The sequence below is a fragment of the Eschrichtius robustus genome, chromosome 17 (assembly GCF_028021215.1).
Source record: "Eschrichtius robustus isolate mEscRob2 chromosome 17, mEscRob2.pri, whole genome shotgun sequence".
In the NCBI taxonomy this organism is placed as follows: domain Eukaryota; kingdom Metazoa; phylum Chordata; class Mammalia; order Artiodactyla; family Eschrichtiidae; genus Eschrichtius; species Eschrichtius robustus.
In genome coordinates this window covers 6,448,705-6,462,346 of record NC_090840.1, presented here as the reverse complement: position 1 = coordinate 6,462,346, position 13,642 = coordinate 6,448,705, and the positions used below count along the sequence as shown (strand labels likewise).

The following is a 13,642-nucleotide window of genomic DNA, read 5'->3' as shown; positions in this document are numbered from 1 at the left end:
TGTTAAAAAATTACATTTAACTTATAAAATCTAAGATGGATTTAAATTAGCAATTTGGAAAATCACACTCTCTCTGTAATGACAATTAGAAATGGAAAGTACAGAAAAAGTTAAAGATGAAAGTAAAATAAGACATTTGAACTGAAACCTCAGATTTCACAATACTCAAGAGTAGAAATAATTTTTCCAAATTGCCTTGCCTTTCCTTTTTCTTAAACCTATTTGATTAGGAATTTTGTAAACATACCACTGATTCTCCACTTACGAACAACTGACCAAAATGTACACTGTCCAGTCAGCTACTTTTTAAATTCATTCAGTAAACACAGCTATGAAATGATTCTTCTGAACTACAAAAAAACAAACTGAAAGCTTGTAAATTTATTTAGTGTCATATTTTAAGAATGTTAACCACATACCAATGAAATCTTGGAAACAGTACATTTAAATACTAACAGTATTTAACTGAGTAGTAAAGTCAGGTACTATTTCCAAAAGCTCTTTTTGACATGCTTTGTGACTTAAAATGAATTTTCTAAAAGAAACAATGTTATAAGATGACAGGCCATAAAAACCCATTTAACACTCCTTTTGTATCTTAAGTCATGTTATTTAAGGGTTCTGTCGTAAATCACTATAAACTTAGAAGGAAAAGGGACCAGGAAGAAGGATATGGAACCTGGGGAGAGATTCCAGGATTTGGGAAGTTCCCTCAAAAGGAGGTGGCTGGAAATTTCAACTCTACCAACCCCCGAGCCCCGCAAAGACAGGAGAGTTCAGCCAGCGAGTTCCATTTAACTTAATTTTCAATTAAGTCATAAAACACACCTTCATATTCACAGTTCAGTTTCTTGATTAAAGGGTTATTTTTTGAAATGAACATTTTTTTTCTTCTTACTATTAGAGCTTTAACCACCATTTCATGCTGTATATGTTAAAAAAAAAAAAAAAAAATCTTGGATTCCCTATTTCAGCAAAAGAAGGCTTAACAAGTATCTCTGTTCAAGGAGAATGACCCCAAAGTATAAACCTACTTCCATCTTGAGAGATGGGAGCAGAAGCTTCAGATAGAATTGCTGGGTTGGCAGGGTTTGCAGAAAAGGCAGTTTGAGCCTGAAAAAGAAAAGAAAATTCTAACAACAATGCTATACAGATACTTAAACTTCTTATATAATTTATAAGTTAAATCCAGTAATTCCAAAAAGAAACTAAAACACTTTAGTTTTATTCAAGAAATTTTAATTTCAAACACTTTCAGCAATATATTTTTCAAAGAAAATCCACAAATCAAAAGTGTATTTCATATTATAAATATTTAACACTATCATATAAAACTTGACTTAGCACCATTCTACATATAATATAATCAATATTTCAGTGCTACTGCAAATTAATATTTTCTAAATGCATTATAAAATGAAGGTTACACATGTTACATTTTCATTATTCTTTTGCTAATTAGTCTAAGTATCTTATTTACATATGAAAAAAGCTTAACCGTATTTATATAAAACATCATATATCAGAAAAACACCTAAAATTTAAATATTTATTAAGTTACTTATATTTATTTTGCCATTTTAGCATATCCCACTAAAACAATCTTTATCTACATTCTAGCAAGTATGAGAGGGGATTATGTTATACTAAATACATAAATATGACAAAGTATGCAAAACACATACTGTATTTATCACTGACATAAAAATGACGGTAAAGTAATGTAATTTATAACTGTCAAACTTGCGGAAACTTTGACAGTGCGTACACTTATCAGTACGACTCATGTGCAAGCACGCCAGGAACTCCTCCCAGGGCTGCCTTTGCAGCCTGTGTCGTTTTAAGTATTCCACTGAAGGAACTCCTTTTTCCTTTACAGATACATGTGACTTTCTAAAATAGACACATGTCATTGGTTGGCAGTAAGCTGTAAGATCCATCTCTAATATCATTTTTTACTTAGTCAGAGATATGTCGATTAAGTAATGAAGTTTATACCTACATATCAACCTAGCCCTGAAATCAATGCTAAGAGTAGTCCCAAAGATGCTTGGAGAGATGGAAGCTTAATTAAATAAGGAAAGTCTACAAAACCACTGAAGGTACTTCACTCTCTGGATTGTAAATGTTCTGATATGCTTGTTATTGAGTCATTCTTTAATATTTATTGTTTCATAATTTGTCACAATCTAAACTGAAATAAAATACAGCATGAAAGTTTTTATAATTTTAAATATATCCACAGACTCAAAGTATGCTGAATTATGAAAATTCTTTCACCAACTATCAGCTAAAAGGAGCTAGTGGCCAGTGGATTGCTTCTGGGCTAATCTCTAAGAAAAAAAATACTGTTCAGCACTAAAAAGAAATGAGCTTGCCGTGAAAAGACATGGAGGAATCTTAAATGCACATACGTCACTAAGCAAAAGACACCACTCTGAAAAGACTCCATACTGTATGATTCCAACTACAGGACATTCTGGAAAAGGAGGGGGGAATGGACAGAGCACAGAGGACTAAGGGCAGTGAAAATATTCTACATGACACTACAATAGTGGCCATATGTCACCACACATCTGTCCAAACCAACAGAGTGAACAACCTCAAGAGTGAACGTCAAGTGTAACTCTGGACTTGGGGTGGCAATACTGTGTCAGGGCAGGTTAATCAACTGTAACAAATACACCGTTGTGGTGAGGATGCTGGCAGTGGGGAAGGCGGGCACTGTATGTGCTGTGTAGGTGGAGTCGGGGGGAGGTGCATAGGGAGGGGTCACTGGCATGGAAACTACCTTCCATTCAATTTTGCTGTGAACCTAAAACTGCTCTGAAAAAATAGAATTTACTAATTTTAAAAAGTTGATCCTTGTTTACACTGATCTATTATTTTCTATTCTTTCATTCACTGCTATTGTTCTCATCCAAGGAATACTGAAGTAAGAACATATATAAAAAGCTCTCTGCAAGCAAAGTTATATATTTACTGACTATATATTCTGTAGTAAAAACAAAAGAAAGATGGTACAATAAGGGCTTAAGGACTGTAAGCCATTAAATGTAGCACATCATTTCACACATTCTTGAAATCTCAAACTATTTTTAAAAAAAAGGGTGGGAGGGGGATGGTGTCTGGAGGCAGGGGGTGTCCCACGGAGCGCACAGTCACGCCAGGGCGTGTTGTTTCTGCCGTTACAGAAAGCATGTGGGGCCACCACGCTCGTGGAGCCACCCGTGTCAATCTCTGCTCACTGTGACAGGAAACGGATGAAATCACGGTTTCTGACCAGCTTGTTTTGCACAGGTGTGGCAACCACAGGCTCCCGTTAAAGACTCAGAGCAGACAGGGAGGTTCAGGGACACTGAACACAATGACACTGACACGTATGACACTGAAAGCCACAAGCCCGATGGTTACTGTAAAACAGTTTACAAAATACGAACCGCCAGTTCCCTGCTGCAATTTAGTTTTGCTGTGGTATAAAAGGCCAGAAGATGAGAAAATGAACACTACCTTCACAGAGGCATCTCAAAAACAAAAACCCAAGTATCACCTACCATAGAAAATGAAGAAAAAAATAAGACAAAAACAGCCCCCAGACTGTAGTGGCTGGGTTAGGAATCTTTTTAAATCCAGTGAGAATTTAAAAACCGTGTGTCCCCCTCCTTACTTGCTGTTACATCTCCAGGCAGCTAGCTTTCTGCTCAGGACATAAAAAGTCTTCTAATGGAAATACCCATATAATTTGCTTCTCCTTAAAGAGGTCAGCCTGATGTAGATTGTAGCCCTCTTTATTTTCCAATCCAACATTTGCCAGTATCAACTGTTTCCTTCTCTTTCTGCTGCTTTCAAAATAAGAAACCTCTGCTCAAAGTCTACTATGGTTAATTTAAAGTTCAATTCCATAAAAACTAACAAAAAAGGACGTAAAGGAAATTAGTCATTTTCTCAGACCCATCTGCAAATCCTATCACTTAGTGCTCTGATATCATATTAATGGCTTAACTGTTATTCTTGAAGGGTAAATATTTCAAATAAAAGCTTTTTAAAAAGAAAGTGCCTGTTCAGATGAACTTTGTGGAAATAAAAACCATGAGAAAAACAATGACAAAATACCAAAGAAAAAAACAGAGATTTCAGATGACTGAACAGTCCACTTAAAACAGTCCGGCATCAAAGCCTTTGCAGCTGAACAGATGTCAGAGATTTTACAAACCACCCATCCATAGGGGAGCTATGATGGAAAACATGTGCTCATGATCTCCACCCCCCCCCCCATTTTTATCCAATCACTGCTACACGGCTAACAATTTCAGCTACACATTTGTTACTATTTTTGCTGGGGTTTTTTTCACCCTAAAAGGGCCAACATTTTGCCTAAAAAACACTTGTATTCTTGTATTCGTCTCACAAGTTTCTAATAAACGTTTTATGCTCATTAAATAATTGTTAAGAAGTAAATCTCATTTAGAGTAAACTGAGGTCAAGACCTCAAGTAAAATGATCTTTAGGGGAAGAAGCTCTGAAGTACTAAACAACTCAAAATGAAAGAATTTCATCACATTTATCATATCAAAAAGATTTTAGGAATAAAGAAGTATAACAGGGAGTTCAATTTATCTTGTCAAATTAGAAGAACAAATAACAGCTGAAAAAATTCTGACTTTGAGAGAACAAGTTGAAAGTAAACTGGAAACACGATGGGTTCATTAAATACCATTATCTCTAGTTAAAAAGAAAAATAAAAATTTACAAAACAGCAAGAATTGATCCCAATCACAAACTTTCTTCTTAAGCAGAAGCATCTATCTTCAAAGCTAATACTTACATAAAGGAATACAAAAATTTCTGACTTAATGAAATTAGAAAAACTGTACTAATACAGTCACTTAGAGCAGGAACAAGTAAACTGCTGCTTACACTTAAAAAGAAACAAATCACTACACTTTCATTGTGCATTTACACTACTACTCTTCCTAAAGCAGCATGTACCTCCTTATTTCTATGATTTTTAACTTCAGAGAAGACAATTATGTTAAAGACTGGTCATACCTGAAAACCCAAAAGAACAACGTATGAATTTTAAACAAGACAATGAACGTCTAAGAAGTTGGAGTATATTTTACCAACTTAAAAATGTATTTAATTTAAACCTTAGTTATAAAACCAAGCTATCTTTGAAGAGTTTAAGTCCCGTTTCAAAGAAATAATAACCTGTATGCATTAATCCACAGTGAAATGAAGAATCTCTAGCTTTTCTAACTTTTTAGTTAGAAAAACTTTAGAAAAAATTGAAAAGTTTATAAAGTGTAAAAACGGACAAATACATCTACTATTTAAGTTTCTTGCTTCCCTTCACCTATAACCAGAACGTATGGCAGAGTACATGGAAAAAAAAAAGTACTTAAATTAAAGGACTTAAACATACCTGAATCACCTTGTCTACCTTCAGGTCTTCAAGAGATGGGTACAGAGACATTTTTGCAGGATTTTCCTTAAAAAAAAAAAAAAATTTCCATGATTCAGATCTTATTGAAATTTAAACAGTACATGCAGCCAGCAACATACACATAAACGTGTATAAATGTTTAACACAAGAGACATTTAATTTGCAAAACACATGGAAAAATATGAGCGTGTAGCTATACTAAAAACTGCTGGCTGATGAACGGCTGCCAAACTACCTCTCCCTCCCTTCTGTGATCAAATTATATCCATTACGGATCCTAAACTTCCCTTAGTCAAAGTCCCTTCATTTCTGAAGTTTAGAAAGTCAAAGAGAACGATTATGTGACTCACCTAGCTTGCACAAGGGCTTGGCAACTGAGCAAGTATTATTACATCCTTCTAACAAAAATCTACAGCAGCTCATACGTGTCATCTATGTAAAAAACCTCTATTATTAGGAAAATATATATATACACATATTACATAAATATGTATATGTAAAAAACAATATACACCAACTGTTAACAATAGTTCTATCTTTAAGAGAAATGAATGAAATAGATGGTAAAGGACTGAGGGATAAGAGGGACATTTTTATATTTTAAACATTCTTATATTGTTCAATGATTTTTAGTGACCATGAATTGCTTTTTGTAGTAATTTAAAACAAAATTCTCTAAAAGAATTACAGGGATATACACTCCAAAATTTTGTTTAGCTGTTTTGAGATGAACACTTCCTTTAAACCCAACAAAACAGAATGTATTCTAAATTGGTACAGGGTTTGACATATCAATTTATTACCTCCCAATCAAAATCCACCCATAATTGGCTGCTCTGTGAAAATGGAGGTGGGCCCTCTAATTATCTGCTCTTCTGCCAAGTGGTAAGATGCTGAGCTCTGTCAGCAGAGGAAGCTGGAGGTACACTGCAGGAGAAAGGGTTTTTTCTTCTAAGTTCCAGTGTACGGCTCCAGCCGGGCGCCAGCTCCGAGCAGCCTAAGCAGCACCCAGCTCCCGCAGTGCACGGCAGCCAACCGTCCCCAATACTCTGTCGAGCACGTTCCCAGCATGGTGTCACCAGCAAGGCATCCCTCACGAGTAGCTTTCCCTAGCACCCCTTCCTGTGGCTTGCAGCGAGTTCCAAGGTGCAGCACCCAAAAGGGAGACTTATCCAGTAAGTTTGGTATCTCAGCAACTTCACCGTCCTTTGAGTGACGGCTGCACTCTCTCCAACAAAGCCCGGATCCCGACACAGGAAGAGGACAGCTGATCCTGGGGCACTCTATCTGAGCCCTGGGGTCAGCAGACACTTATTAAATGTGCTCTTCCTGTATTCTTTAAAGTTCTCTTTACTTCTGACTGGCCAATCCCTGTTTCTTCAATCATGGTATTGTTAAAAATTCTGTACACTAAACTTTCACTGTTCAAATTACTATATGGTTTCTGTTTCCTAGTTGGATGCTAAATGACAGTTTTTTTAAATTGATACACTTCACATGCCACAAAATTCACTCTTCTAAAGTATACAATTCGACAGTTTTTAGTACATTCTGAGTTGTGCAACCGTCCCTATCATCTAATATTATAACATTTCCATCACCCCAGAGAGAAACCCCATGCCCACCCATTCTCCCGTCCCTCCAGCTCCCAGTAAGTATGAATCTACTTTCTGCCTCTCGATTTGCCTGTTCTGGACATTTAACTTGGAATCACAGGACATGTGGCCTTTTGTGTCTAGTTTCTTTCACTTAGTATATAATGCTTCCAAAGTTCATTCATGCTGTAGCAGGTACCAGTACTTCACTCCTTTTTAATGGCTGAATAATGTTCCACTGTATGGATATGGCACTTCTGGGTATCAGTTGATGACATTTTGGGTGGCTTTACACTTTCTGACTTATGAACAATGCTGCTAATAATGCTAATGAGCGTTTATGTCCAAATCTGTGTGTAAACATATAATGCTTCATTGTCTTGGTATACAGCTAAGAGGAAAACCGCCAGGTTATATGGGCATACTCTTTAACTTTCTGAGGAACTGAACTGGTTTCTGAAGTGACTGCACCGCTTTACATTCCCACCAGCGCATGAGAGGGTTCCAGTTTCTCTCTATCTTGGCCAGTGCGGTTGTCCCTCGGCCTCTGCAGGGCACTGGTTCTAAGAGCTCCGCTCCCCCGCCCCGCAGACACTAAAATCTGTGAAGGCTCAAGGCCCTTACATAAAACGGCATAGGTACATACTCGCTATCGTCTGTTTTTTTTTATTACAGCAACCCTAGTGCATGTGAAGCAGTGTCTCATTGTAGTTTTGAGCTGTATTTCCCTAATGACTAATAATGTTGAGCGTCTTTCATGTGCCTATTGGCTACTTGGATATCTTCTTTGGAGAAATGTCTATTTAAATCCTCTGCCCATGTTGTTTCTTTTTCTTGCCTAATTGCCCTGGGGTAGAACCTCCAATAAAATGCTGAATAGCAGTAGCCTGATAAAGTTTTGAAGAGGAAAACAGAGCCTAGGTTTGTGAATAAAATGCAAATTCTTGAGAAAGCACAATCAAACACGGCTTAACTCTATTAATCCAGGGAAACAAAATGAAGTACCTTTTGTGTCTCAAAAGATCACTTCCCTAGAAGCTTTCTCCTTAAACACATTTTATGTAAACTTTCAACCATTTTATCGACATCATAAACACAATCATTTTAAATTCACTGTAACTAATGTTGACCAGTAATCCAGGTGCTATTTCTATTTTTGGTTCTGCCACTGGTCACCTACAAGATCCCATTTTTCCTCATGAAAAATGAACTGGAGGAGTGGCTCATTTCAAAACTCACTGAGTAGTTTTCTCAATTTTTTTCCCCATAGAAGCTTTTCTTCAAACTAATATTAACTGAAGTTGTCTCAACAACTCTGAGGTCACTCATACCCACACACTCAGGCCAAGAAAAGAAATGGGCTTTCCAAAATTTAAAAAAACATAATATCACCCCAGCTTATACTTTTTTAAAAATGTAGTTTGTTCATTTTAAGTATGTTGACCTTAATTAAATCTCACCATTCTTCTAAAATACAAAGGATTCCTCAATGTTTTTACTTCAAACTATTTCTTGCTCTCATTTCATCCAGTTTCTTCCCAAACATTACAACGTTCCAGCCACAAATGATTTGCCATTTCCTACCCAGGTCAAGTGTCTTGGTGTCTCCACATCTTTATAAAAGCTTTGTCTTCCTCCTGGAATATTCTCCCAGGACCTTTCTATCAAAATCTTAGTCAAGGTGACTTCTGTGAGGTCACCTTTGATGACTTCAGTCTGACATTATTTGCTTCTCTCAGTTTAGCAGTTTCACTCTGCCTTTCATTACAGCTAGTTTATGTTTTAACTCTGCTACCTGAGATCAAGGCCCACATTTAATTTTTTATTTATCTAACACAATACCTTATCCTGATAGGAAACAAATGTTTATTAAATATTTTAGCCAACAGTATCAAAATTACAGTAAACAAGACATGGTTAAAACTTTTATTGTAAAGTTCTGATTGTCTCACCTTGCAAGTCTACTACTTTGTTGGGTTTGTGTTTTTTGTTTGTTTTTTGGGGTTTTTTGTTTTGTTTTGTTTTTGCCATGTCGAGCAGCTTATGGGATCTCAGTTCCCAGAAAAGGGATTAAATCCAGGCCAGGGCCATGAAAGCCTGGAATCCTAACCACTAAGCCACCAGGGAACTCCCAACAAATCTACTACTTTGAACAACACTGTTAAAAAGCGTTCCAGGAAAACAATAAATTTTTGTATTATTTTCCTTGAAGGACTCCATTAACTCACTTGTATAGTATATTTAAACCTTTGACCTAAAGCTAAGTGTCAAAAATACTTAGCCCTGGGGACTTCCCTGGTGGCGCAGTGGATAAGACTCCGTGCTCCCAGTGCAGGGGGCCCGGGTTCAATCCCTGGTCGGGGAACTAGATCCCACATGCATGCCGCAACTAAGAGTTCACATGCCACAACTGGGAAGACCGCATGCCGCAGCTAAGGAGCCCATGAGCCGCAACTGGGGAGCCTGCCTGCCACAACTAAGACCCAGTGCAACCAAATAAATAAATAAATATTAAAAAAAAAATACTTAGCCCTTTTTGAAGAACCACAAAGCTACTCTCAAAATCCTTTCAATTATGTTTGGAATTTCAGAATGATCAATAATGAGATTTAAGAGAACTCTGAAAATAATTCCATCACATCAGTGTGAGAATTCCCATTTTACTCTCACTTAAAACTCTATCAAACACTATGACTGTACCAGCTAAAGACAAAATTCTCTTTGCAGGCCTTCCCTTCACCTGATGAGCAATCAGTGAGAAGGGAGAGCTTACAGCTCTCGCTGGTCCTGAGATCAGTAGACACAACACCTTTGCCATCTACTCTAACGGTCTGCTCACAACATTCCTGACAAAGTAACAACTTTGTTTCCTTGGTCTAATTCCTGGAAAGAACTGGCGCTCTTCACTGACCCCTAAACCCAGGCTTGGCCCACTCTATGCTTCCGGCAACCTCCTTGCATCTCATGCCTCACTAAACGCCTCTGCACGCCGTGGTGCAGGCCTTTAGAAAATAACCCCCCAAATCAATTACTACTAAGAGAGTTCTCAGTGCTTAGAACAGTTTCAGGGTTCTTCCAGAACTAAAGACAAAAAAAATTTGACTATTCTGCCTCAGTATTAAGTTTTCTATCTGACCCTCTACCTCCTCAGGGCAATGTTAAGGTAACTTCCTCAGTCTTTAAATATGTGCACAGACCAAAAAACTCTGAAATTCAAATATTGTATGTGATATTTTGGAACACCTAGTTAATCTGCTTTCTAGCAGCAATGCTCTGATTAACAAAGTAGAAAACATGCTAGTAAAGTTATCCAGTTAATATCACCTAAAATGGCAGTACTCATCATTTTCTGAGTGACTGACTCATTCCTTCTCTCAAACCACCCACTACAACTGGTCTCACTTTTTAAAAATGGTGTGATCGTTCAAGTTAAAATAATGTTTGTCAGCTTGTTTAGTCTTGAGTTGTTTTTAAAAAATCTTGAGATGATGAAAAGTCAGGACTGCAGAACCACTGACCTTAAAAAAAAAGAAAATAAGAGTGCAACACATCTGGTGCTCCGGTTTTTGTAGCTGCCGCCCAGGGGACAACCCCTTGATCGTCTGGCTCTGGCTGCCAGCAGGGCGTACGTTCACAGGCCCCACAGGGCTACAGCGCTCCTGCTGACGAGGAGAGGGAGGAGGTCAAGACGGCTGCGTGGAAGGGGCTGGACCTGTATGATACGCTCACCCCAAAGGTAGCTTCAGGTATGAGGAAGACCCTACCTGAGTCCCCTCCACCACCAACAAGCCAACAGTGCACTGCATCTGTGCAGAGGACAACGGCACCATCATCTGGCTCTGTCTGCACAAAGGTGCGGCCCAGTGATGGTCTAACTGTGGAGCCCATACAAGTTGGTGCCCCACCAGCTAGCCTACGGAGATAACAGTTCTTAACAGGTTCTCCTCCAGGGCACAGTGTAAAGACAGCAGACTGAAATGCACCCCACCCCAGACTCCCTATAAAAGAGGTCGATTACCTTATCTTCAAAGCTGGGGCCTGAAGAGCAAGCAGGCTTGTAATTAAACACACACCCAGGGGCTATAATTCTCTCCAGAAACTGGGAGGGCCAGCAGGTACCATCTGTGCACTCTCCATCTGTCCCATCCGAGGCAGCCAGCGTCTCTGAGGAAGGACCTAGTGCCAGTGTACACGTCTGCGGCCCACAGGGGACATCCCTGGCTAGCCTGGCCCTGGTGGCCAGCGGGGCTTGTACTCACCAGTTCAACAGGACTGTAGCAAACAAAGCCACAGTTAACTGGCAGTCTTACCAGGGCTCAGTGCAGAGGCAGCAGACAGAAATGCCTATTTCCCAATCTTCCCCTGAAACAGGTAAATTCGCGTACTTTTAAAACTGCTGCCTGAGAGTGTGGCTTCCCAACGGCCTGAATCTAGGTGCTGATCGCGATCCTCCCCTTCGGGCCAGTGACAGACCTTGACAACCCTCAGCTATTGGGAGCCAAAAGCAACAAAGGAGGCTGCTTGGAAAGCTGAAAGGTTATGAGATACAACCAAGAGCTAGTGCAGGGTCGAACGAGAAGGCTCATCTGTATGAGGCCAGTCCTTTAAGGTTGGGAGAGGTGGCTGTTTTATCTAAACAGAGAGAGCCAAGGAAAATGAAGAACCAGAAGAATATGATCCAAACGAAAGCCCAAGATAAAAGCTCAGTAAAAAAGACCTTAATATAAGTGATTTACCTGATAAAGAGTTTTAAATAACAGTCATAAAGATGCTCACCAGGCTCAGAAGAACAAGGGATAGACAAAGTAAGAATTTCAGAAGATAACGAAAATATAAGGAGGCACCAAGTAGAAATCATAAGGCTAAAAAATCCAACAACTTAACTAAAAAACACAATAGAGGAGTTCAACAGCAAACCAGACGAAGCAGAATAAAGGAAGAAACGAACCTGAAGAAAGGAAGAAACAAACCAGAAGACAGGGCAGTGTAACTCATCTGATCAGAGCAGCAAAAAGAAAAAAGAATGAAGGTAGCTTAAGAGACTTATGAGACAACATGCTAACCAACATTTGCATCAGAAGGTTCTCTGAAGGAAAGGAGAGAAAGAGGCAGAAAACTTACATGAAGAAAGTTTCCTTCACATAAAAAAGAAGAAACAATGACTGAAAATTTCCCTAATTTTGGGAAGGAAACAGACATCCAGATCCAGGAAGTTCAGGGAGTTCCAAAAAAGAGATGAAGATATCCACACCAATATGTATTATAATTAAAATATCACGACGAAGAGAGAATCTTAAAAAGTGACAGGAGAAAAACAACTTGTTATGTACAAGAGAACTCCCAAGAGACTATGAGCAGATTTTTCAGCAGAAACCGCAGGCCAGAAGGGAGTGGCATGATATAACTCAAAGCGCTGAAAGAAAAAAACTGCCGCCAAGAATGCTCCACTCAGGGGACTTCCCTGGTGGCGCGGTGGTTAAGAATCCGCTTGCCAATGCAGGGAACATGGGTTTGAGCCCCGGTCCGGGAAGGTTCCACATCCCGCGGAGCAACTAAGCCCGTGCACCACAACTAGTGAGCCTGCGCTCTAGAGCTTGCAAGCCACAACTACTGAGCCCACGTGCCACAACTACTGAAGCCCACGCGCCTAGAGCCCATGTTCCACAACAAGAGAAGCCACTGCAAGGAGAAGCCCGCGTACCGCAACAAAGACCCAACGCAGCCAAAAATAAAATCTTTAAAAAAAAAAAAATACTCCACTCAGAAAAGTTGTCCTTCAGATTTGAAGGCAAGGTAAAGAGTTTCTCAGACAAGCAAAAGCTAACAGAGTTCACCACTAGACCAGCCTTATAAGAAATTTTATAGAGATTTAAGTTGAAACAAAAAGGTGCTATAATTAGTAACAGGAAAACATAAAGTATAAATCCCAATGGTAAAAGTAAATATATAAAAAAAATTCAGAATAACCTAAAGCTGTAAACGTGGTGGATTAATCACAAAGCTAGAATAAAGGTTAAAAAACAAAAGTTAAAAAACAAACAAACAAACAAACAACTAACTACAACCATTTCATTTGTTAAGGGAAACACAGATAAAAGGATGTAAGCTGTGACATCAAAAGTATAAACAGGGGTGGGGGATGTAAAAATGTAGTGACAAGGATGCCCACCTTGTCACTTTTATTCAACATACTCTTGGAAGTCCCAGCCAGAGCAACTAGGCAGAAAAAGAAAGAAAGGCACCCAAATTGGAAAAGAATAAGTAAAATTGTCAGTATTTGCAGATAAAATGTTACTAATATGTAGAAAAGCTGAAAGAATCACCAAAAAACTGTTAGAACTAATAAATTCAGTAAACCTGGAAGATAGAAAACCAATACACAAAAATCTGCTGCCTTTCTATACACTAACAATTAACTACCAGAAACAGAAATCAAGAAAACAATTCCATTTACAATTGCATCAGAGAAAAATTTAAATAAGGAGGTGAAAGACCTGTACACTGAAACTATAGCACACTGATGAAAGAAATGAAAGACAACACAAATAAATGGAAAGATATTCCATGCTCCTGGACTGGAGGAATTAATATTGTTAAAATG

The 13,642-nt window shown here is 38.5% G+C and overlaps 1 protein-coding gene across 2 annotated transcripts in view; it reads right to left on the bottom strand.

Moving 5' to 3' along the window:
• The window catches only part of SDCBP (syndecan binding protein), a 31,885-nt gene that overhangs the window by 9,995 nt on the left and 8,248 nt on the right, over window positions 1–13,642 (bottom strand). For both annotated transcript variants that reach the window (XM_068525511.1, XM_068525512.1), the window contains exons 2-3: window positions 5,426–5,491; window positions 1,035–1,113 (exon numbers count right to left, since the gene is read on the bottom strand). In XM_068525511.1, coding sequence (XP_068381612.1) covers window positions 1,035–1,113; window positions 5,426–5,476 — 130 coding nt within the window. In that variant the 5' untranslated portion in view covers window positions 5,477–5,491. The remainder of the gene's footprint in view (window positions 1–1,034; window positions 1,114–5,425; window positions 5,492–13,642) is intronic.